This window comes from Eschscholzia californica, unplaced genomic scaffold (genome assembly GCF_041429995.1).
Source record: "Eschscholzia californica isolate CP2 unplaced genomic scaffold, dmEscCali1.0.p SCAF_3, whole genome shotgun sequence".
Taxonomy (NCBI): Eukaryota; Viridiplantae; Streptophyta; class Magnoliopsida; order Ranunculales; family Papaveraceae; genus Eschscholzia; species Eschscholzia californica.
Window position 1 is genome coordinate 65,947,311 of NW_028238420.1, and position 22,174 is coordinate 65,969,484.

Here is a 22,174-nt window from a genome sequence, read left to right on the forward strand (position 1 = left end):
TCGTTTGAATTTATATTTCCACCCTAAACTTTGATCATGTGTGCTTGATCGTATGTGAGGGAGTGTCAACATTTTTATTTCTATTAATTGTTCGTTATTATAAAATTGTGATTATGATTAGTTGTCGTTATTAAATAGAGTTGCTTAGTCTTAATGTTAAGGCAATAACCGTTTCGCCGGTAGTATTTTATGAGTACATTTGCTAATTATCCCCTTAAATTGATTCAAAATAAAAAAGAGTGAGGATCGAAATGGAATTTCATGTGCAAGCAGTACTTCGATTATAATTTTCACAATATATAATAATAGTAATGTAGTGGCGGTGTTCAACGTTTGCTCGTATTTTCTCCAAAACGGTCGGAGATAAAGTTTATAGAGCTATGGTTCGGAAAGAATGTATTATTTTTCAATAATTTATGTTAACTACAGTCTTGATTAGCGAGGCTTATGTCACTTATGGTCAGCTAGGTTAGGGACGTGTAGTAGTCGTAGCGACAAAAAATTGAGTGATGTTTTATTGGAAGATTCTTATGTCTAATGCTCTATATAGCTAGCTACAGTTTCGTGAGCAACAATTTATTGGCGAAAGTGTATATCGCCGTTCTCATGGACTACAGACTGTTGGTTGTAATAGCGATGGTTCCTAATGTGACAAAAATTGGCCCGACGGTTGCTTTATAGGGACACAGTTTTTAAGCACCAGTTTGACAACTTTATCTACGACCTCAGTGACTATTATAGTATGCGAGGCCCCTAAGGGTTGGGCACAGTGTTTTGAAATCATTAAAACTTGCAGCTTCAATATTGATAAACATAATATTGTTTAGATAAAACGTGATCACATAACTTATGTTGGGGGTGCTCAATATCAGTGATGAAATTAACTAACCATGCACATCGAGAAAACCAGTGTTCGAATCTTACTGTTTCGAGAGAGAAAAAAAACCCAGAGACAAAAGCTAGTATTAGCATTTCCCAACAAAGAAACCCACCTCTCAATAGACCCAAAAAAAAAAGTGGAGAGAGAGCTCTAGAGAGATTTGCATGAGTAGAAAATGTTGGTTGAGTAGTAGCTAGTGATTATAAATGCATGGAGTTGCTCCTGGAATAATGAAGAATCATGAGATGGTCAGTAGGGGAAGAAGGCAGAGTGAGAAGAGGGAGATCTGAAGAAGAAGAAGAAGTGATCATCATCCACAAATGATCCCTGACATATTGTATAGTTAAATGCTGCCCAAGTTGTTGTCCTCTACATCTTATCTCTATCTGCATATACACATCAACAAATATATATATATATATTAAGGTTCAATCTTGCTTGAAGCTCTACTTTACAGACTATATATATGCATGGTTTAACGTTCGTAACATCTTGAGTTGAACGAAATTTAGACTGTAGTGCGTACGTCCACGGATGTGGAGCATGTGTCTGCATCAATGTCAGAGGGAGCTTAGCTTTAGAGTCGCAACAACAAAATTTTGTTTCATTGGGTTTGGATCAGCATGGTAAGACAATGTCACTAACTGGTAAGATTTGAGCCGTCTCAAACTATGGATTTTTTTTCTTAGGCAAATCAATAGCAGCATATACTAATCTAATCATGCACGTCGTCGTCTTCACGTCTCATTCTCTATCACAAAAACATTAATATACTACAAGCTAGCTAGGTGAGAAGTCAACTACTCATCTTTAAGTATATAGTATTTCCTTATCTTACTCTAATAATTTATTATCACTAACTTAATTAGTATGCATGAATATAGTCATGTCTCATGCCAAACGACTAAAAAGTGTCTCAAGCCGTTATCCTTTCTTTGTGATTTTTATGATTTTAGAGCGACGAGTCTTCAAAAAATCCCTCTACTAATCAGACCTAATCTCCTGGTTCGGTATCTGATTTTGAGCTATAATGAACTAATAAACCACACCAACTACATGTCTACACCCATATTGATTAGAAGGACCCATGACTTCAATTTGAAATCTATAATGAACTAATAAACCACTAACAACTAATCCATACAGAATAAAAAAAAAATATTGGAAAAAGAAGATAATAGAATGAGAAAATTTAGTGACCCGTATACTATCTAAAGTTCAATATAAAGATTATATCTAAAAAAATTTAGGACATATAATTTATTTATGAATTAATTAATTTTGAGTGTCAACTGAACTTGAAAGTCAATGCACTCCAATATAAACTTAGAAAAATGCAAAGCTACCCCACCTAAAATAATGATTATTATTGTGTGTCTATTTATATTTTTTCATTTTTTTTTAATTTAGAAATTCTATTTGATTTATTCATGGCAATTACTAATTTATCATTATTTAATTAGTGAAGCATATAATATTTTTTTTTAGTAAGGGAAGGGTTCAAAATTTATTTAATAATCAAACATGACATATGCATGGTTAGTCTATTTAAAATGCCTGTTAAATTTATGATCGATAACGTGTTTAGTTTTCATGTACCACCACCTACCTAATGGTGGGTATGTGGTTGCTTGCTTTGATAAATAAAGTTGAGACTTAGCATTATGGATTAGGTCATGCATGGAATCCATGGTAGCTAAGGTGTGTTGTTCGATTAAATATCAATATGAGAAAGAAATGTTATATTATATATATATATATACATTTATGATTTATACAGTGGTTGACAATGAAAACAAAAATATAAAAAGGTAGGGGATGTAGTTTAAAATGATTAGAAATGTATTCTTGCTAATACTAATGACTATATAAAATGATTAACAAAGTGAACTTTATTCAATGAAACTTCAAAAAAAAAAGTCTAACGTCCATGAATCACTCTGGTAATTAGCACATATATTTCTAATTAGGTTATATATTTTTTTCATAATTTTTCATAGGATTCTTGTTTTTATAAAAATTTTCCTCTTGGCTCTTGCAGGAGGTATGAGTGGGGAAGTATGCATGACTAGCACTCAAAGAACTACTTTTATAGATATTGAAGGTTTCTCTACATTTTGTTGGATTTGCACTTTGCATGCTTTTAGGTAGAAACTTTTAAACAAAGTTCAATTCATTCATTAATTAGACTATCTCCATCTAAATCCTTATATATATAACATGATTTAGCTCTCGGGCTATAGGTGGATGCACACGCTATGTTTTGAGGCCTTTTGGTTAGGTTTGTGGAGTCATCTTGCAAGAACAAAACTACTTACCCATTGGATTTAGGCTTGGAGTCAACAGTGGAGACAACATCGATAACTGTGAGCCAGACGTTACATTTTTAATGACCGATCACGAAAAATGTTGATTAGGTCATTGGCGGAGTATTATCAAAATTATAAGATTTTTTTTTTCTTACCAAAATTGATTATATTAAGAGTGAAAATGTGTCAAGATAGCATGTTGACGGAGTTCCATAAATGATTGACCAAGCTACCCCCAAAATAATATTTACTTGCTACCTAAATTTGATGTTGTGATGAGCTAGAGAGATGAATTCCATCTTCATTATATATTAAGATGGTATTTGTAGTTCCCATGTTTCTATCAGAAACAAAACTTTCACCAACCTTATTTGTAACCTACTAACCTAGATACATACTTGCTGTAACTATATAGGTGGTCCAATATAGTTAGGTCTTACTTCTATTTTGTATTTAGTAATTCCTATTTTGACTTTGTTCTTACACTTTTCTTAGCACCAAATGGATAGAAATTTTCTTTTTAAAATGGTAAGATTCAAAGCTTGTCTCCTAATGGAAGACGTCGATCCTTTTAGACCTCTCACACCCTAAAAGCTAGATCAAAAGATAAACCTTTCTCTACACTAAACTCATCCGTACCTTTTTACAATCAATGTGGGATTTTCCTAACAACGTGCATATTACCATCCAACTAAAGTAGATTTCACGTAGTGGTCCGCTAGAGAATAAATGCGTATGCAGGACCTTCCTATAGGTAGATAAACACTACATGATATGAAGCAAATTAAACCTTTATAACACAAAAAAGAAGTAAAACCCTAAAATGGATTGTGATGAAGAGATGAAGTAGTACCTCTGATTCATTACTCAGTCTCAGCTTGTTAACTAGATACTTCATCAACAATCTAACTGTTGTCCTTCCATCTCTGTTACATTAATCATTTATCAAAAACTAATTACATAATCAAACATGAAAATTGTAGGATCTAAAAAGAGGAATAAGTAGTAATTAATTGTGATTACTTGATCCTAAGGTAGTTCTTTGGTATCTGAGGCAAAAAGGCTTCTTTTTCTCTGCATTGACAAACCAAGTAAAAGTTAATTATCACTTAAACATCATAGATAAACCTTTACATACATACATTATACATACATATATATATGTCATTGTACTTACTGATTATGTGATGCTTGAAGTATTATCCAAACACCTGAATGCCGTCTGCGGGGAGGATCGATCACTCTTAAGACGTCCGAAGACTCTAAACAATGACTTGGACCGACGATATCTAGAACCGGGTTTTGAATTCGATGTAGATAATTATTATATGTATTGTTCATCGATGTCGTAAATGAAGAAGTAGAAGCTGATGTTGTTGGGTTAATCCGTGGATTAGGTCTATATGATCCCCATGAGACATCTTGTTTTTGTTGTTGTTGACTAAAGCTTGTTGTTGGGTGTTGGAAGAGAAAATTAGTATGTGGACTACTAATGACATGATGATGACTAGTAAGACTATTTTGAGTTGATTGGAGCTCCATTAATGTTGGATTATTCACATGTTGATCTGTATTTGAACCAGAAGAGAGATTGAGTTCAATCAAATTATGGGTTTTTCTAGTCGGTTGGTTCGGGAGCTCCCAACCTCCAAGACCTAATTGAAGCCATGAACCATCTTTGTTTTGATCTTCTAGTGGTGTTTTTGTACCTTTGGAGCTTGAACTTGGAGATTCATTTATGTCACTACTTGTTCTTGATCCATCTTCAACCACCATCTTATGATGAGATAACCCTAAGCAAGTTTCACCACCACCACCACCACTACAATGGTCATACCAAGACGAGGTTCGACTAGTCATAAGACAAAAGCTACTTGTGTGGTGAATTTTCTCTTGTTCTTGTTGATCTTGTTCTTTGAATAAGTTTTGAGTAGGAACCATGATCATATCGAAACGGATGTCGAAGAGGATAGAATAAGTAGTATTATAGGGGTTTGAATATTAGTGATCTCCTCTACTAGTAATTGAATTTTGATGTTAAAAACAACATATGACATGGATGATGGATCAAATGGGAAAGACAAGAAACCTACAGATGATGAAGTCATGATGAATTATGATCTACTTAATTAAGACATGAGTTTGGTTGGTGGTGAATTGGCTTAGTAGTTTGACATTAATGAAACCAACAAAAATAGAATGGGTATGTATGATTTCATGAGTAAATCTCCCTTTCCATTAATTCTTTTAGTTTGGAAGCTTGTGGGGATGAGATGATGAAATACTTGAAGAGAGAGAGAGAGAGAGAGAGAGAGGGGGTGTTGGTATTGGTGTTGGTGTTGGTATTGGTGTTGGTGTTGGAGATAATAAAGAAAGAGAGAATGTTAGGGTAGAAGTTCGAGACAGAACTGAATCAGGAGGGCAGGAAATAAAAACAAGAAGAATTTGTAGAAAACTATTATTTTATTACTTATGATAAAGGAATTGAATTTGAGCAGCAGATTAAAGAAAGAATTCTGTCCCTCTAAACCCTACCTACTTGAAACTCGAGGACCTCAGTCCTCAGGCCTCCAAGGACATGTTTGGATGATGAAATTACCATTGAGGACTTTTCATTATTGGAATATCACCGAGGGGAAAAATACTGATTGTTCTCCTATTTGACCCTCTACTTCACCTTATGATCATAAAATAAGAAGGTGACTACATAAGAGATTACAATACCGCCCGCAAATTCACCTCTTCGATCCCATCTTGTCCTATTATCAACCCAAATGGTGCAGATGGGGGCCAAGGAGGCGGGGATTTTAGATTTATTGACCATACGGTTTTTTCTCTTTATAATCGAATTTATTTTGAGCTAGTTGCCTTCATATCTAATTCTTTTTTTTTTGTTCACCTTACTATCTAAACTGGATTAAATAAAAACAAGGGAGATGCAACCGTTACATAGATAAGTTTATCTTTGATATGTTGACTCACTTTCACTAAAAGACAACTTTTTCAAAATTTGACTACGATCATGACCGTTCCTTTATGTGGACGGATATCCATGTCAAAGATGATGTAAAAGATTCTAATGAGTAAATATAAATTCAAATGACTCAAACATTGGACAGAACCTAGTTCATTATTCTGCAGGATAACAAGGTTGTATATACATAATTGCCATGCATGAAGGCATTCAATGTTTGACCCATTCTTATTAGTTCGTAGACCACCAACCAATACAAGTTTACATTTCATCAAAAAAAAAAACCAATACAAGTTTTGATAGGGATTTCTCACCTTATGAGATGGTTCTTTAATTTTTCAACCATATAGGAATAATATTGGGTGGATCACACATAACATATATATATATATATATATATATATATATATTGGATTATTAAGTTGTATTTTATTTAAATCTTGTTTGGTATGTTTGGTTGCAACGTGTATTGATGTGTCCAGAACATTGTGTAATTTGATTTATGATGGTGAGCTTTTCTATCTTCTATTAAAATCATGTGAACCATTATCTTTACAAAAATGTACTTTTCTCTATATTCTAATTTTTCGTTTTAGTGGATTAATTGGTCAACATTTTACGATGATTTAAACATTAATTATATTTGATATCAATTATTCTTAAATATTAATATAATATGTAAAAATTCTCTATATAGGCAAAAGGAATAGTATAACAAGATCCTTGATACACATGATATATAAATAATAATAGTCCACTCTAAACCCAATGAATTTGTAAATGATAATATAATTAATTAATGAAGGAAAACAAGATGTTAAAGTAATAATTCATGTGCTCAATACCCATACTCTTCCCATGCTCTATCTGCAAAACCATGCTCATGTACAGTCACTGAATTGTCAAATTATATTCTCTCTCTTTCTCTCTCTATTCCATAGTATTATTGTCTCTCTCTCATCTTTCTTTCTTTATGGGAGTGAGAGTATCTCTTTAATTTTGTTTATACAGGCAAGATGGATCATCACCCTTTTTGCATGTCTCTCTGTTAATCTAGATCGAGGTAATGTTAATATTTGTTCATTGAAAAGTGTTCCCCATTTCTATCATATATATATATGTGGGTATATATATATATATAGAGAGAGAGAGAGTTAATGGGGTAAGAGTTGATGCCCTCTTTTTCTGGAAAGCTGATGACTTTCTATCCGGTCCATCATAAACTGTTCACTTTCTTTCTCTCTCATATAAACACAAAAATTAACATGAAAAAGACTTTCATCTTTTGGTGTATTTGAAACAAATCCCATCTACTTAATGGTGGAGGATTGATTTTCATCATGAAGAAAAAACTAGTCATGAATGATCAACTACCTTTTCTTTTGTTGAATAATGTTTCTTTTATGTAAAAACAAATAAAAATTTGTTTGACATGATTGTATTTTGAATATACCCATAATTAAAAGTCCATATTGATGGTTCTACATCGATCTCAAAGCGTTTGAAATCCATATTATAAACACAACCTTCCTTTTAATGTCTACTAATTAATTAGAGAAATGCTAAAATCACAAAAGATTTTGACATAAGAAGTTACCCAGCTGATGTGACGGTTGTGGTTTGAAAGTTTGACTAAATCTGAACCGTTGAGAGATTAATAGCACAATCCCCACATCAGCTGGGTAACTTCTTTTGTCAGAATCTTTTGTGATTCTAGCACTTCTGAATTAATTAAGTACTAACCTCTTCTGCATAAGCTTAACATTTCGAGTTCAAGCCAACAGATGGGTAGAACTTTTTACCTGAGATCTACCCGCACTAATTCTAGCTGATACTAATTATTTTTGCGCAACGGATTTCAGACATATATCGGCTCGTTCGAGCTCGCCCACTCTTAACTCCAACCCAATATGTACTGTTGTCCAAATTGGGATATGAAGGAGAAAATATTTAGAGGGGAGAGATGCTAGAATCACAAAGATTTTGACAAAAAAAAAGTTCCCAACTGATGTGGCGGTTGTGATTTTCATCTCTCAACGGCCTAGATTTGGTCAAAGTTTGAAACCACACCCGCCACATCAACTGGGAACTTTTTTTTTTGTCAAAATCTTTTGTAACTTTATCATTTTCCCTTTAGAGGGAGGAACAATAGGCTGGGGTGAATGTGGTATTTCAAGGGCAATAGTGCAATGTTTGCATGAGGAGGGGGCAAGTAGTGACTTTAGTTATAGTTTCTCATGTTGTATCAGAATTTAGAATCAAGTGAATTGCAGTATTGAAAAGTCACCCTCTTCCAAACATGACTTCTACTTTTTGGTCATCTGGACTTGAGTGGACTCTTGGCCTTGGGTCCTCTCTACTTTTTCACTTTTTCTTTTTGTCAAAAGAAACTCTTTTGTTTGCAAATGAGAAAAATCTCAAAAGTATTTAGATGATGATGGTAGAATTACATCATCATGACATAAAATATTATTTAAGGCCTTGTTCGGTTCAACTAAGGGTCCATATCAAACCTGACTTGCAACGAGTGAAACCGCTTTCAGAATATTTTTGAACCGACGCAAAACTGATTTTCAGGGTTGACCTTCAGATGTGCTGAAGTAGGGCTGATATTCGTTGGGTGCAGGCAAGACTTCCATTTTTAACGAGTATCTATGTATATTTTAGAATCAGAAAGAGAGACGGTGAGACAGTGGGATTAGAGTTTTCAATGAGCTGTATAACTGAAATTATAGAGATATCTTTGTAACTCCTTCATTCGTAATGGAAATCACCGCAACATTATTCGTCGTGTCATGGAGTAGTTCTGTTAGAAATATAGTTCAATATAGTCCCACATTGTTCAATTGCTTAAACTTTTCTCTTGTACTACTCCTTATAATGATCTTATGTAATAGCTATGAATATCAATACAAATCATTACAATTCTCTTTTCTTTCATGGTATAAGAGCTTCTAGGTTTCTTTCTTGGGTTAGTCAATAGAGTCTTCCGCTTGCCGGCGGCGGTAGTCCCATTAATGGCTACCGTCCGCCGGATTTTTATCGGTTTTTAGTTTTTATGCTTCAAGTTTTAGTATTTTTTTTTTCAATAAGAGTAGTTCTCTTCTATTGTTCAAATCTAATCATTCTTCAATACTTTTCTCAATAGTATTTGAAGATGATGAAGATTAACAAGAAGATGAAAGATCCAAACAAGAGTGATTTGTTGAAGAAATCACATGATATACTCTTCAATGATCTCAAGCATTTCAAATTTCAAGTTCTCCACAACATCAAATCTATGTGTATCAATGGTCCATGAAGTTTTATTTTGAGAGAAATTGGAAAGCTATTAGAGAGGGGGAAAAGAATTCATAGATTTCTTCATTAGAATAGTTATATACCCCAATTTTATCTTGAAGTTATACTTATAGTTGTCCAAAATCTTGATTTACAATATGATGCACATGAAGTGTTTGATAGAATGTATCAAAGAAATCATGCTTATTCTCAAAGATGGTTTTCTTTTGATGTTTTTGAAAACATGTTTGTGGGTTCCTTTATGGCAAAAGAGTTAATTCTCTTAAATTGATTTGCTCATACTTCTTATATCTAAGATGAGAACTCTCAAATGTTTGTTACTTTAGTATGCTACTTGGTTCCATTATATTTTCTATAAGATCAAAAGAAGAGGAGACATGAGAAAGAGTATAAATGAAGAATAGAAGTGGGAAGGTCAAGATCGAATGATTGCTAGTGTTTATGTTCAACAACACATAAAATCAAGTAGATCAAAAACTTGAATTGCATTGATGATGTTGGAGTAATAATCATGTGTGAGGGCTATTAAAAACCAAGGTAGGAAGATCTCCAAAACCGGACAATGGTTAGTAATTGTCAACCGGGCAATGGTTAGTAATTGTCAACCGGACAATGGTTAGTAATTGTCAATACCTGGCAATGGTGTCAACTTTTCTTCATATGGAGAAAAGCAAAATCAACAACATCAACATCAAAACCTGACAATGGTGTCAACTTTTCTTCAAGTGGAGAAAAGCAAAATCAACAACAATATCAACATCAACAAAACCTGGCAATGGTGCCAACTTTTCTTCAAGTGAAGAAAAGCAAAATCAACAACAAACAACAACATAGCAACCTCACAATGATGCCTCCATCAAGTCAAAATCTACAAATTTGTTTAGCAAACTCATGAATTTTTCACTAGCAAAAGTCATTCGTTTGAGGGGGAATGTTAGAAATATAGTTCAATATAATCCCACATTGTTCAATTGCTTAAACTTTTCTCTTGTACTACTCCTTATAATGATCTTATGTAATAGCTATGAATATCAATACAAATCATTACAATTTTCTTTTCTTTCAAGTTCTAATAACCCGAATCACGTAAATATCTTTGTAACTTGTTCTCTATTTTTTTTATTGGTTGTTTGTTTTTCGTCATGACAAAATTAAATAACATAAATGATTTAGCAAATCAATGGGAACATATTTAGAATTATGTGAGAAACACCAAATGACACGCCTGGTTAACTTTCATCTAGTTTAGGACATAACCTTTTTTTATAAGTATATAAATTAGTAACAAAAATCAATTAGATTAAGAAAATTGAAAAACTAGCACAGTGTCCTTCTCTACACTGACCGTGTACAGAAAAGTAAAGCAATTGTGTTTGGAAATTCATGTGCCCTAATCATAACGACAGGCAATGTGCTACAGTGCCAGTCTAGAGAGGCAGGCATGCGCAAGCTTCACTGTTCAAGTAAAAAAAACTGCCCTTTATGGGCATTACATGCATACTGCATGTCATTTGTGTTCTTTTTTTTTTTTTTTTTTTTGTTGAAAATGTTCTTGACTATATAAATTCTAGGTTAAACTGTATACATACTATATCTTATTCCCATTTCTTATGTTTCCCTTATTTGAATATCTGATGATAATGTGAAATCAGGATGCCCCATTTATTAGTGTAGCGGTTGACCATTTATTTCGCAACCAGAAGGTCTCAAATTCGATCTCACAGACGTGGAAATCTAAAATTTAATAAACATGTCTATAAACAAAATAAAAGTGTATTAAATGGGTATTAGACCCTTTATGATGACCTTTAAAGACTGACTAGGTTCCCTCCCCGTCCTACGGACGGGAAAGATCCCTCTTGGCTAACACCTTTGAGGAAGAGAAAAATAAATTTAAATTACAACATAAATTACATTAACTTCCCTCAATTTGTAAATCAATAGAAGAGAGATAACCGTGTGTTTAAAGATGAGAGAGGGAAAACTGTAGTTATGGAAGAAATATCACTAACAGAAAAGATTTGATTAAAAAACTGGGAGATTTAATCTCAATTTTAAGTGAAATAGTTAGGAGAGAAATTAGGAAGATATGGGAGAGTGGGTTAGTTATTTAGATCTCTCCCACGAATTCTACTATAAAGTTGGTAGTTTCTAAGATGTAATCCGTGGGAGAAAAAAATAGGGAGAGAAATATGTGGGTAGTTATTCTAACCAATTTTAACTGATTTACATAAATACCCTTCTTTTTTTAGTGTATTTACATAAAAAGATTTTATATTATCCGTCGGATGTGTTCCCGACTAAATCTCTAAAATAAAATGGACGGCCAGACTTATCCCCTGAATAACCGACCGACCTGTTTTAATATAATAGATATATAACTTTTAAAAGCACGTGATATCTTAAAACCAGACGATTATAATATATATTCTGTTTATGAATCTTAATGCATATTTGTATTATGCATTAGTGTCTTGTATTACCTCTGAATTAACTATCGTAAGTCGTGTAATAAAAAAATGGTAAAGAGATGGATAGTGGTAGGTAGCTATAGTGGGGAAAAGGGTTGGGGGTATATGAAAGATAATGTTCATGTTTGGGAATATAGGGGGGATATTGAGGTGACCATTCCAAAGTACGTGCTTGTAAAAGTATGACCACTTTTTTCACATAACATATTGGACCCTCCCCTTTTGGTTTTATCTTTGCATGCTTCCTTCAATTTGGTTAAAACTACTTTTCCACATCTCCCCTTTTCTCACCTTCTTTATTCTTCCATCTCTCTACCTTTCTCCCACTCTCTCTCTCTCTCTCTCTATAGTATATATACATAGACTATAGTAGTAGTACATCCTAGGGCATGCTTGGTTTTTGTATGTACTTGATGCTCATAGTGTAGGTTTTTATGTGTTTAATATATGTATAACTTTCACTAAATTATTGATGGAAAACAAGATGAGATAGTCAAAGCGCAACTTCTTACATACCTTGTCGGGCTATGACATTGGGTTATTGTATATGACAGCCAGACATTCTTACCTTCAAGGCCCAACTCAGCCCAACATTCAAGTACGGTAGCAAAATGAGAAATTTTACATGCACCACGAGTTTCTGTTATATATTTGTGGTGTGGCTAAAATTTCCCATCGGTTAAGTGTTATAGTCTCGCATCGCTTAACCAGAACGTTAGGAGTTTGAATTATAGGTGCAAGCTATAAGTGTCCAAACATTTTGAGCGGGTTCATGTAGCCTTCACCATGAACAAAACTATGAACTTAAGTTTGTTTGAAGTGTCAAAAGTGGGACAATGTCGGTACTTTTTGGGACTTCGGCGTTATTAGGTTCTCAAAGCGGTTGTTGCAGTTTGAGAAATCAAGGATTGATAGACAAAACCCTAGTACACTAGCCTCTGCCGTTCTGTGTTACTGTTAAGTGTTATCTAAGATATTCGAGTTGACAATAATTCAACATTCTTTGTGGTACGTCAACAAGTAGCTTACGGGAAGCAATATAATACACAGCCCGTCTAGCTCAGTTGGTAGAGCGCAAAGCTCTTAACCTTGTGGTCGTGGGTTCGAGCCCCACGGTGGGCGATTCACTTTATCTGTTTTATCTGTTTTAATTTTCAAGAAATCCGATTTCTAACTCACATTTTTTATCTTTTAATAAAAGAACGTGGATCTAATTCCAACAACATTGTAGTTTAAGAATTATACTAATGTGTTCATATTGCTTTTGATGATCATATAATTGTGGTAAGTTCAGGTTTTTTATACCAAATATCATTTTTTTGCTAACTATATAGCTTATAGATTAGAAAACGATGAAACGTTTATATCATGTGAAGTTGTACAATTATTACCTAATGCTCAAATATTACAATGTAATTACCTGATCATGAAGGCATTCTTTGTTGAGCTTCAGCTTCATAGGGCACCAATTAGTTAGTATCTTGATTAGTTTGCATAACAAAAGAAGGGCTCTTAACCATGTTATTGTGCCTTCAAAACCTTAACAACTCATTTTTGAAAGTTTTTGCATTCAATTTTCTACCAAAACAAACAATTTAATTCCAAAGTAATAGGTTTAGGACTTCTCCACAATGACATGACAAGAAAACTCATTCAAGATAAAAAAAAAAAGTTGTACGTATTACTCAACTATATATAAATACAGGGTTTGTACGAAATGTTTGTCTTTTTCTCTTGTAAATTTGCTTCTTTACTAAAATACAAAATGAAATAATATTTCAAAAACAATGTCTGTTCTTTTTTTTTAAGAAAAAGGCAATGTCTATTACATGCCACCGTCTGTCATACGTCAACATATGTTATAAGTTATAATACCATATTCTTTTTAAATGGTACACTGAGAGAAGGTTCGGACCCAATTAAATAAGAATAAAAGAGACTACTTAATTCTTAAATACAATTTTACTTCTTTATGCTCGCGAAGGATATCGTGTAACTCCTCGGTGAAACTCGTCTGGTGGAGCTCTTCATATGTGTGAGTCATGTTCCAACAGAGAATTGTGAGGATTGGTTTTCAAAAGTGGGTTTTTCTTGTATAAAAGGTTATAATGGGTATTATGATTAAATAGAAAGGATAAAGATATGCTTTTCCTATAGAGATGGGTCAATTTCGACTAAATATCTATAATTATAGCTTAAAATCCTAAATTAATATTAGGGTGGACTAAATGTGTGTTTAGGTGTAGATTTTTAAAGTATGAACCCAAAAATTATAATAATACAATTTGATTTTTTTTTTGGCCAGCGCTTTGGGGAAATCTAAATAGTTTTCGGGGTGTGAAGACTTGGTCAAAAATTGGTCAATTTTGTTTGACAATTTTATTTAGGGGGAAAGCAAAATAGCTTCTCCACCTCAACTCTCTCTCTCTTCTCCGATTAGGTCGCCGGTCGGAAAATTTTCCGGCCGGGCGACCATGAAAAAAATAAATAAAAAAATTTAACTCTCTCTCTCTCTCTCTCTCTAGAAACTCCGGCGAAGGGGTTTGTTTGCCTTCGCCGGAGTTCCGGTCTGTTGAAGAACAGACCAGATCTGGTCGGTTCTTCAACAGGCCATATTAGAATTGGTCAATTTTGTTTGACAATTTTATTTAGGGGAAAGCAAAATAGCTTCTCCACCTCAACTCTCTCTCTCTCTCCACCTCACTTCTCTCTCTCCACCTCATCTTCTCTCTCTCTTCTCCGATTAGGGAGTTCCCGCCGGCGACCTGTCGGAGAAGAGAGAGAGGTGAGGTGGAGAGAGAGAGAGGTGAGGTGGAGAGAGAGTGAGGTGAGGTGGAGTGTTTTTTTTTTATTTTCCCAGAAAATTTCTAAAATTCTACATATTCCCTTTAAAATTTCATACCCGGGATACTATTTAGCTTTCCCCGTCTTTTTTTTTTGTTGAAACGATAATATTTGATTTGGCCAGCGCTTTGGGGAAAGCTAAATAATTTCCGGGGAGTGAAGACTTGGTCAAAAATTGGTCAATTTTGTTTGACAATTTTATTTTGTAAGTTGTTAGAGGGAAATAAAAACATCCACCTCACCTCTCTCTCCACCTCACCTCTCTCTCCATCTCACCTCTTCTCTCTCTCCCCCATCTCATCTCTTCTCTCTGCCTCCTCATCTTCTTGCCACTTCATCATCTTCACCGGCAAAGGTCGCCGGCCGGTCAATTTTCCGGCCAGCGACCTTCAAACATAAAAAATAAAAAAGTTTTTTTTCATCTCATCTTTCTGTCTCTAAACTCCGGCGAAGGGGGTTTCCCTTCGTCGGAGTTCGTCCGGCAAACCTTAAAGGTCTGTTCCAGCAGACGGACGACCTCCGACGAAGGGAAACCCCCTTCGCCGGAGTTTAGAGAGAGAGAGAAGAGATGAAAAAAATTCTTTTTTTTAGAGAGAGAGGAGAGATGAAATAAAAAAAAACTTTTTTATTTTTTATTTGAAGGTCGCCGGTTGGAAAGTTTGTCGGCCGGCGACCTTTGTCGGTGAAGATGATGAAGTGGCGGTGAAGATGATGAAGTGGCGGTGAAGATGATGAAGTGGCAGAGAGAAGAGATGAGATGGAGGAAAGAGAGAAGAGGTGAGGTGAGAAAATTTTCAAAATTACATATTCCATTTAAAATTCACACCCGGAAACTATTTAGCTTTCCCCAAAACTCTGGCCTTTGATTTTGACCGTCTGTAATTTGAGGGGATCCATCCATTATCAAATTTGATTCAATTTGCTCTTCGGCCGGCCGGTTTGTTCTTTAACCGTGTTTACCAAAAGGAAATATATATATAGAGAGAGAGAGAAGAAGAAGTTTTAGTAGTAGTAGAATTCGGTCTTCTTCGTTAAAGAAGTTGGGGTGGGGATGGCGACGAGATACTGGGTGATATCTCTTCCAGTTCCAGATATGGGTCAATCATCATCATCTCTTTGGAGTCGTTTACAAGAATCCATCTCCAAACAATCCTTTGACACTCCTCTTTACCGGGTAAATAAATTCCACCTAATCTTCATCATCTACAGATCTATAATCATCCAATAATTACTTGCCCTAATTTTCATCTCATTTTTTTTTTATTATTGGCAGTTTAATACGCCTGATCTACGTGTAGGAACACTTGATTCACTTCTTTCTCTTAGTGATGATCTTACTAAGGTAGGTCCCTGCATTCTTTTATTTATAATGATTGATTTGTGTTACTTGTTAGGTTTGATTCTTTAATTGATTGTTTAATACCATTTGATAAAAATTATATACAGTCGAATAACTTCGTTGAAGGAGTTTCTCATAAGATAAGGCGTCAGATCGAGGAATTAGAGAGGATTTCAGGTGTTGAAAGTACTGGTTTAACTGTTGATGGAGTTCCTGTTGATTCTTATCTTACTAGGTACTAATTTAGTATTGAATCCATCACAATATTGCTTCTTCATCTCATCATGAGGTTATACCTCTTGACTTTTTTGTTTTAAATAAATGGTGGTAGATTTGCTTGGGACGAAGCTAAGTATCCAACAATGTCACCTCTTCGGGAGATTGTCGATGGCATTCATGTTCAAGTAGCTAAGATTGAGGATGATCTCAAGGTAATTACCATTATGCTTCTAAAGTTAAAAGTATTTGGTTAGTAAATTGTGGTTGACATTCAAGATGTTTCACATTTTTGTTTATTAGATTAAATACTCTTTTTAGTTTGTGTTGAGCTTCAAGATCTTCACATTTGAGATGTTCTTTCTTATAAGCATTGCTGATTGAAACAAAGATAGGATGTTGTATTATTTAGAGGTATGTTGTGGGGCGGAACATTGTTTCATCTTCATTACAAAAGGAATTATAGTATAATTACTGGGCATTGTATAGGTATGGCGAACATGAAATTCACGAGCACTATATCCTTCATTATCACAGTCAACTAGTTTACCTTCTTGCCTAATCCTAAATCATTAGAAAGTAGTATGCTAGCTAGACTTCCATCATCATCATCATCATCATCATCATCATCATCATCATCATCATCATCATCATCAACCGACAGATACCGTAGCCCATTGGTTTAACGGGCAGTTTTAGTGTTTTATTATCTTATGCTGTTTTAGACCATTTTAATTACTGAGTTTGAGATGGTAGCACATTAGCACCATTATCGGTTCCTCTCAGCTCTCTCCACTCTCCAGTTTCTTAGAACTTCACATCTGGGATGAGGCCTTACATTCAACCATCTTCGGGATTTGTCCTTTACAATCTCATCAACAGTGGTGTGGCTAAGAATTCGCGGGCCCAGTGCGAAAAAAAATCGGGGGCCCTTTGTCTGGTAACATTAAAGCGTAAATTTCTATTTCAAATGTAACACATTTAGCAAAAGTCAAAATGGACTATGTTAAAAAACATTTTCTTTCCTCACATGAATCTAAGTTGTATATTTTTTGTTCCGAAAAATTTATTTAAACAAGAACCACACGCATCGAAGTAAACTTATTCTATGAATGAAACAACAAGTATTACACTTCACAATTAGTCTTTAACTATACAAACTAACCTAAATCTACTTGAACAAAACAAACCTAAATCTACTTGATTATCTACTATTAATAGTTGGTGTTGTTATTCCTAATAGTTCGAGATAACAAAGAATTGAGAAAATAAACAAAAAAAGAAAGGCAAGGGAGAGTATTGAACTTGTGACGTCATCCTTATTTTGTAAGCTGCTTACCAACTAAGCTACCCATCTTTTTTTATTCATTATACATTGTCTAGCTATTAGACTTGGTTCGAAATTTAGGGGCCCCTTGGGCAAAGAAAAAATGTCGTAGTTTGAGGGGGCTCGGTGCGATCTCACCGGTCGCACCCCCTCAAAACACGCCCCTGCTCATCAAGGATCCTTATTACTATTTTCTCTGCAAAGAAAATGTGATTCATTTTGAAAACAATCTAATCTATGAATGATGCATGACCTTTCGGGTCGCAAGTGGAATCTGAGAGGAGAAGCATGAAGGCATGATCCTAACTCAATGAAAGTTTACCCATGCATAGACTGAAATAAGTAACAATGTGGGTTGTGAATCATCCATCCCAGGTCCCAAGGTCCTGCTACATGTCTATGTAAGAACAGTCTTGCTGCAGGCATATGATCCATTGGAAAAACCATTATGAGACAGCCATTTGTCTACAAATTACAAATGGACTACACAGAAGTTTACCGACGAAATAAAGATCTTCAGGCGCCATTACAATTTTATAGTAGCTTTAGATCCAGTGATGCTTCGGAGTTCGGACAAACAGTTGTGTGCAGCTCTCAGTATTGATGATTGTTAAGCAAAATTCTCCCTGAAAGTTAAGATGACGCCACATGACCAGTTAGCAAGGTCAGACTCAACTTGTGGACTAGGACCACTTTGAACTGGACGAGCTGAACAAATACAACTTACCCTCAAGTGGCTGATTTAATAAGCCCCTCTGGGCACTACACTTGTAATCGCCCTCCATTTACCTGTAAGATTTTTTTAATAGAATTAGCAAGCCCCTCACAGCTCTTTGATATGTAGGCCTAGATTTTTTGGTCCGACTGAAACACGTGAGCCGTAATTTACCTACCATTAATGCATTCGCCCACAAAGATCGACCACGTTGTCTCACTTCCAAGATCAAATGAGATCCATATGATCATTAATTCATTGTTATAAATAATTGTGATGCCAACTATTTTGTAGCTTCCACATCGGTTGGAGCCTCATTTTTTTGCTTGACCGTTTTTCTGCTTAAATTTTTGACAGATTCGTGTTGCTGAGTACAACAATGTGCGCAGCCAACTTAATGCAATTAACAGAAAGCAAAGTGGAAGGTACGCAGAATTAGCTTTCCAACACAATTCATTTTGGATCCATCTTTGGAGTTCGTACATAAGTCAAGTTGTACCTAAATTTTTCCTTCGAATGCTATCATCTTTGACTGTTCTTATTTAAGAGAATATAAATAAAAATTTTAAAGCAGCAGTTTTAAGATTTTGGTTTTATGATGTACCTCTTCTTTGTTGCAGCTTAGCTGTTCGTGATCTCTCCAATTTAGTGAAGCCAGGGGATCTTATCATGTCAGAACATCTAGTGACGCTACTTGCAGTGGTTTCGAAGTATTCCCAAAAGGACTGGTTATCAAGCTATGAGACTCTGACTAGCTATGTGGTAATTTAATTGTTTCACAATTTAATGCATCTATTAAATATTGTCTGGCTTTCAACTGCGCCCTGATTATGGTTGAATGCAGTAACCTCCTACTGCCTAGGTTATGCATTAACTTATGGAATTTGCATATTCTCTTTCAGGTCCCCAGGTCATCCAAGAAGTTGCACGAGGATAACGAATATGCTCTTTACACTGTAACACTTTTTGCTCGTGTGGCTGACAACTTCAAAACCAGTGCCCGTGAAAAGGGTTTTCAGGTGAGCTTTTTTATTCTCTTTGGTTGCTAAAGGCGGCTGTGGACAGAACAACTTCATTAATATTTTGTCTATTAATGTTCAAGAAATGTTGTATACTGATCTAATTTGAAGTAAGTGTGGAAGAAGTATTGATATTAATTTCTGACGGAGCTCTTCCTAAACACTTCTCTATGTGTTTTCACTGGACTCTCTATTCAGGTGCGTGATTTCGAATATAGTCCAGAAGCGCAAGAGAGCCGAAAAAGTGAATTAGAAAGATTGATGCAAGACCAAGAAAACTTGAGAAGCTCTCTTCTACAATGGTGCTATACCAGTTATGGAGAGGTTTGTTATTTATCCTTTTACATTTTTTATGTCTTTTCTGTCTACAAAAATTCACATGCTTATAGGACTAGGACCGAAGTAGCAACCACGTTTCAGTTAATCCGACTAGAGAATGACAATGACATTCTAAAAGAACATAAAATGAATTAGTAGGAACCCAATTGGGCAAAATCATAGAATAAGCCAAGTGAACCTGACCGAGAACTATCCTGAGCATATGTTTCTCTGTTTTCCCTCTTTATCTATTTCCTTAAACTGAACAGATAGTTGCTTAGCTATTCGTTCAACTATCACTGTTATGGGTTATGTTGGCAAATTACACATAATACAACCTTTTGATATCTCTATGCATTAATCCTGCAGGTTTTTAGTTCCTGGATGCATTTCTGTGCTGTCCGTGTTTTTTCAGAGAGCATTCTAAGATATGGATTGCCACCGTCTTTCTTGGTAAGCAAAGCTCTCTCATCTTCTCTTAAACTCAATGTTTACATGTAACTGAGATTTTGAGTTGATTTCAGGCAGCAGTATTGGCTCCATCAGTGAAAGGTGAGAAGAAAGTACGGTCTATACTTGAAGGGTTGTGTGACGGCCGAAACAGGTAATTAAATAGCTTAAACATGTAAAAAGCATCAACTATTATTTACATTTTACACAATACCTAGGGAATAATATAGTAATACTTGGGACTTAGGAGGATATGCAGGGAACAATGTATATACAAAATTAGTTTAGTTCTTTTTATTGAGTCTGAGCCCTCTCTTAGTGTACCGTCCCGAAAAAAAAACTTGACGAGGATCAGGAAGAAACCGTAGAGAATAGGTTAGAACCTGATGCTCATGTAGCTCGACCACCCGTTTTGGTACTGACGTGGCTCGACAACACGTTTTGGTGGGTTCCACGCACCTATGGGATCCTTTAGTGTAGGAGAACCACAGATTAGTTAGATAAACCGTTATATCCAACTCCTCAATTATTAGTGATCTTAAGAACAACTAACCTACACAAGTCTTCACGCACCGTCTCTAACTACAAACCCTCTGGTGCGTCTAGTATAAATCCGAGATTGCTTTAACGATATTTTTCCTCGTGCACTTGTCAAGGTATCTTTCTCTGGTTCTAGATGTTAACTTTAATATTCCAAGTCTCATCATTTATGTGATTTCTGCAATTGAAAGATTGTGATGTATCATGTATGCAATTCAAGTCTTAGGTTTTAGATTTAGTGTCATTATATTTTTCCAATCTAATTTATGTTTCTGCAGTAACTACTGGAAATCCGACGATGAAGTTGGAGGAGGTATGGCTGGTTTAGGAGGAGACGCTGATACCCATCCGTATGTCTCTTTCACAATCAATTTCATTTGATTCAATCTGAGTTGTGCTCTCTCTTCATCGATTAAAAAAATCTCGTTTAGACGATTTACGATTATATCTTTAGCCTGCAATAAAATCCATCTGATGGAAAACAAAATAATGTATATTAGAGTAAATTATCCAATTCTTTGGTTGTTTTATCTTTGAGAGTGTTTTGAGTTTTCTGTTTCGAGAACCTGATGGAGTATTTACTCCTTGACTTTTATATTATCAGAACTCACTGAAACTTAATGCAATTACATGTTTCATCTTTAGGATTCAAGTTTAATGATTTTCTTTTGTTACGAGCAGTACTTGTTCTTAGTAAAAGCTCCACGAGCTCATCCAAAAAAATTCGACCCTTGCTAAACTTGACATACCATCTTTAACCCAAACTCAGGGCGATCTGTAAACGATGAGGGACTATCATAAATCACGACACTGACCGATGCCTTTGTTTCCCGACCATGATGCTACGAGAAGAGAGCAAGAGCCATAAACAAGTGGATGAGTTTTTTTTTTTTTTTTTTAAATTTCAGTTAGGAGCAAGAAAACAAGAACCAAATGCATGGTCCCAACCAAGTTGGGATTGCAGGGAACAAAGACACTAACTAGTATGTTCAAGTAAACCTAACTAAAAAAAATATATTTGTTTGACAAAAACAAAAAAAGAAACATATCACTTGCTTCTACTTGCCCCATACTTTCATAATGGAAGTTGTTGGGATTATAGTGATTTCAATTCTGTATAGAGTTTGGATTGTATTTGAATTTTTTTTGTCCATATACTCTCTAGTAATGGTGAGAAGTGCTTCTATGTCTTTCCTGTTAGAAACTAACTGCAGTTATAGTAAAAGTTTATCGCTTAGTAAAAGTTTTTTGTCCATTGTTTTGATGGTATCATTTTTTGGGCGATCCGAACACAAATGCCTTTAAGCCCTTGTTTCTATTTGAAGTAAAGAACCTTTCGTTGTTTGCTAAAGCCAAGAGGGAACATGCCCAACCCCCTCTCGTCCCACACAACTATATCTCTAAAGGTTTGGGCTGAAACCCCAAAGTAGTAAATTTATAGTACATGTGTGTATAAATAGTTACGATACAAA

General features: G+C 35.0%; 2 protein-coding genes, 1 long non-coding RNA gene and 1 other non-coding gene across 4 annotated transcripts; 2 read left to right on the forward strand and 2 right to left on the reverse strand.

Moving 5' to 3' along the window:
- Positions 1-804: 804 nt before the first annotated feature.
- LOC147553536 (uncharacterized) lies at positions 805-5,725 on the reverse strand. Its single transcript, XM_086665913.1, has 4 exons — positions 4,367-5,725; positions 4,213-4,263; positions 4,043-4,115; positions 805-1,266 (listed from the first exon to the last, which is right to left on the reverse strand). Exons 1-4 carry the CDS (start codon positions 5,134-5,136, stop codon positions 1,081-1,083), a joined length of 1,080 nt encoding a protein of 359 aa, XP_086522039.1. The 5' UTR covers positions 5,137-5,725; the 3' UTR covers positions 805-1,080.
- Positions 5,726-9,071: 3,346 nt separating this feature from the next.
- Positions 9,072-10,529, reverse strand: LOC147553537 (uncharacterized). The gene is made up of 2 exons (XR_015238439.1): positions 10,233-10,529; positions 9,072-10,161 (listed from the first exon to the last, which is right to left on the reverse strand). It is a non-coding gene; the product is annotated as an uncharacterized LOC147553537 (long non-coding RNA).
- A 2,454-nt stretch (positions 10,530-12,983) lies between these two features.
- TRNAK-CUU (transfer RNA lysine (anticodon CUU)) lies at positions 12,984-13,056 on the forward strand. The gene has a single exon. It is a non-coding gene; the product is annotated as a tRNA-Lys (tRNA).
- Positions 13,057-15,446: 2,390 nt separating this feature from the next.
- Positions 15,447-21,346, forward strand: LOC147553539 (V-type proton ATPase subunit C-like). The gene is made up of 11 exons (XM_086665915.1): positions 15,447-15,952; positions 16,052-16,120; positions 16,225-16,352; positions 16,449-16,548; positions 18,733-18,800; positions 18,996-19,137; positions 19,278-19,394; positions 19,593-19,718; positions 20,082-20,165; positions 20,237-20,316; positions 20,981-21,346. Exons 1-11 carry the CDS (start codon positions 15,830-15,832, stop codon positions 21,081-21,083), a joined length of 1,140 nt encoding a protein of 379 aa, XP_086522041.1. The 5' UTR covers positions 15,447-15,829; the 3' UTR covers positions 21,084-21,346.
- Positions 21,347-22,174: the final 828 nt, after the last annotated feature.

Bases quoted from the DNA above. Each gene is read 5' to 3' on its own strand.
- LOC147553536 (XM_086665913.1), bottom strand. From the start codon at position 5,136: ATGATCATGGTTCCTACTCAAAACTTATTCAAAGAACAAGATCAACAA. The intron at 4,264-4,366 runs GTAAGTACAATG...TTGTCAATGCAG, and splicing joins CTTCAAGCATCACATAATCA to AGAAAAAGAAGCCTTTTTGC. The intron at 4,116-4,212 runs GTAATCACAATT...TTAATGTAACAG, and splicing joins AAGAACTACCTTAGGATCAA to AGATGGAAGGACAACAGTTA.
- LOC147553539 (XM_086665915.1), top strand. From the start codon at position 15,830: ATGGCGACGAGATACTGGGTGATATCTCTTCCAGTTCCAGATATGGGT. The intron at 18,801-18,995 runs GTACGCAGAATT...TCTTTGTTGCAG, and splicing joins AACAGAAAGCAAAGTGGAAG to CTTAGCTGTTCGTGATCTCT. The intron at 19,138-19,277 runs GTAATTTAATTG...ATTCTCTTTCAG, and splicing joins AGACTCTGACTAGCTATGTG to GTCCCCAGGTCATCCAAGAA.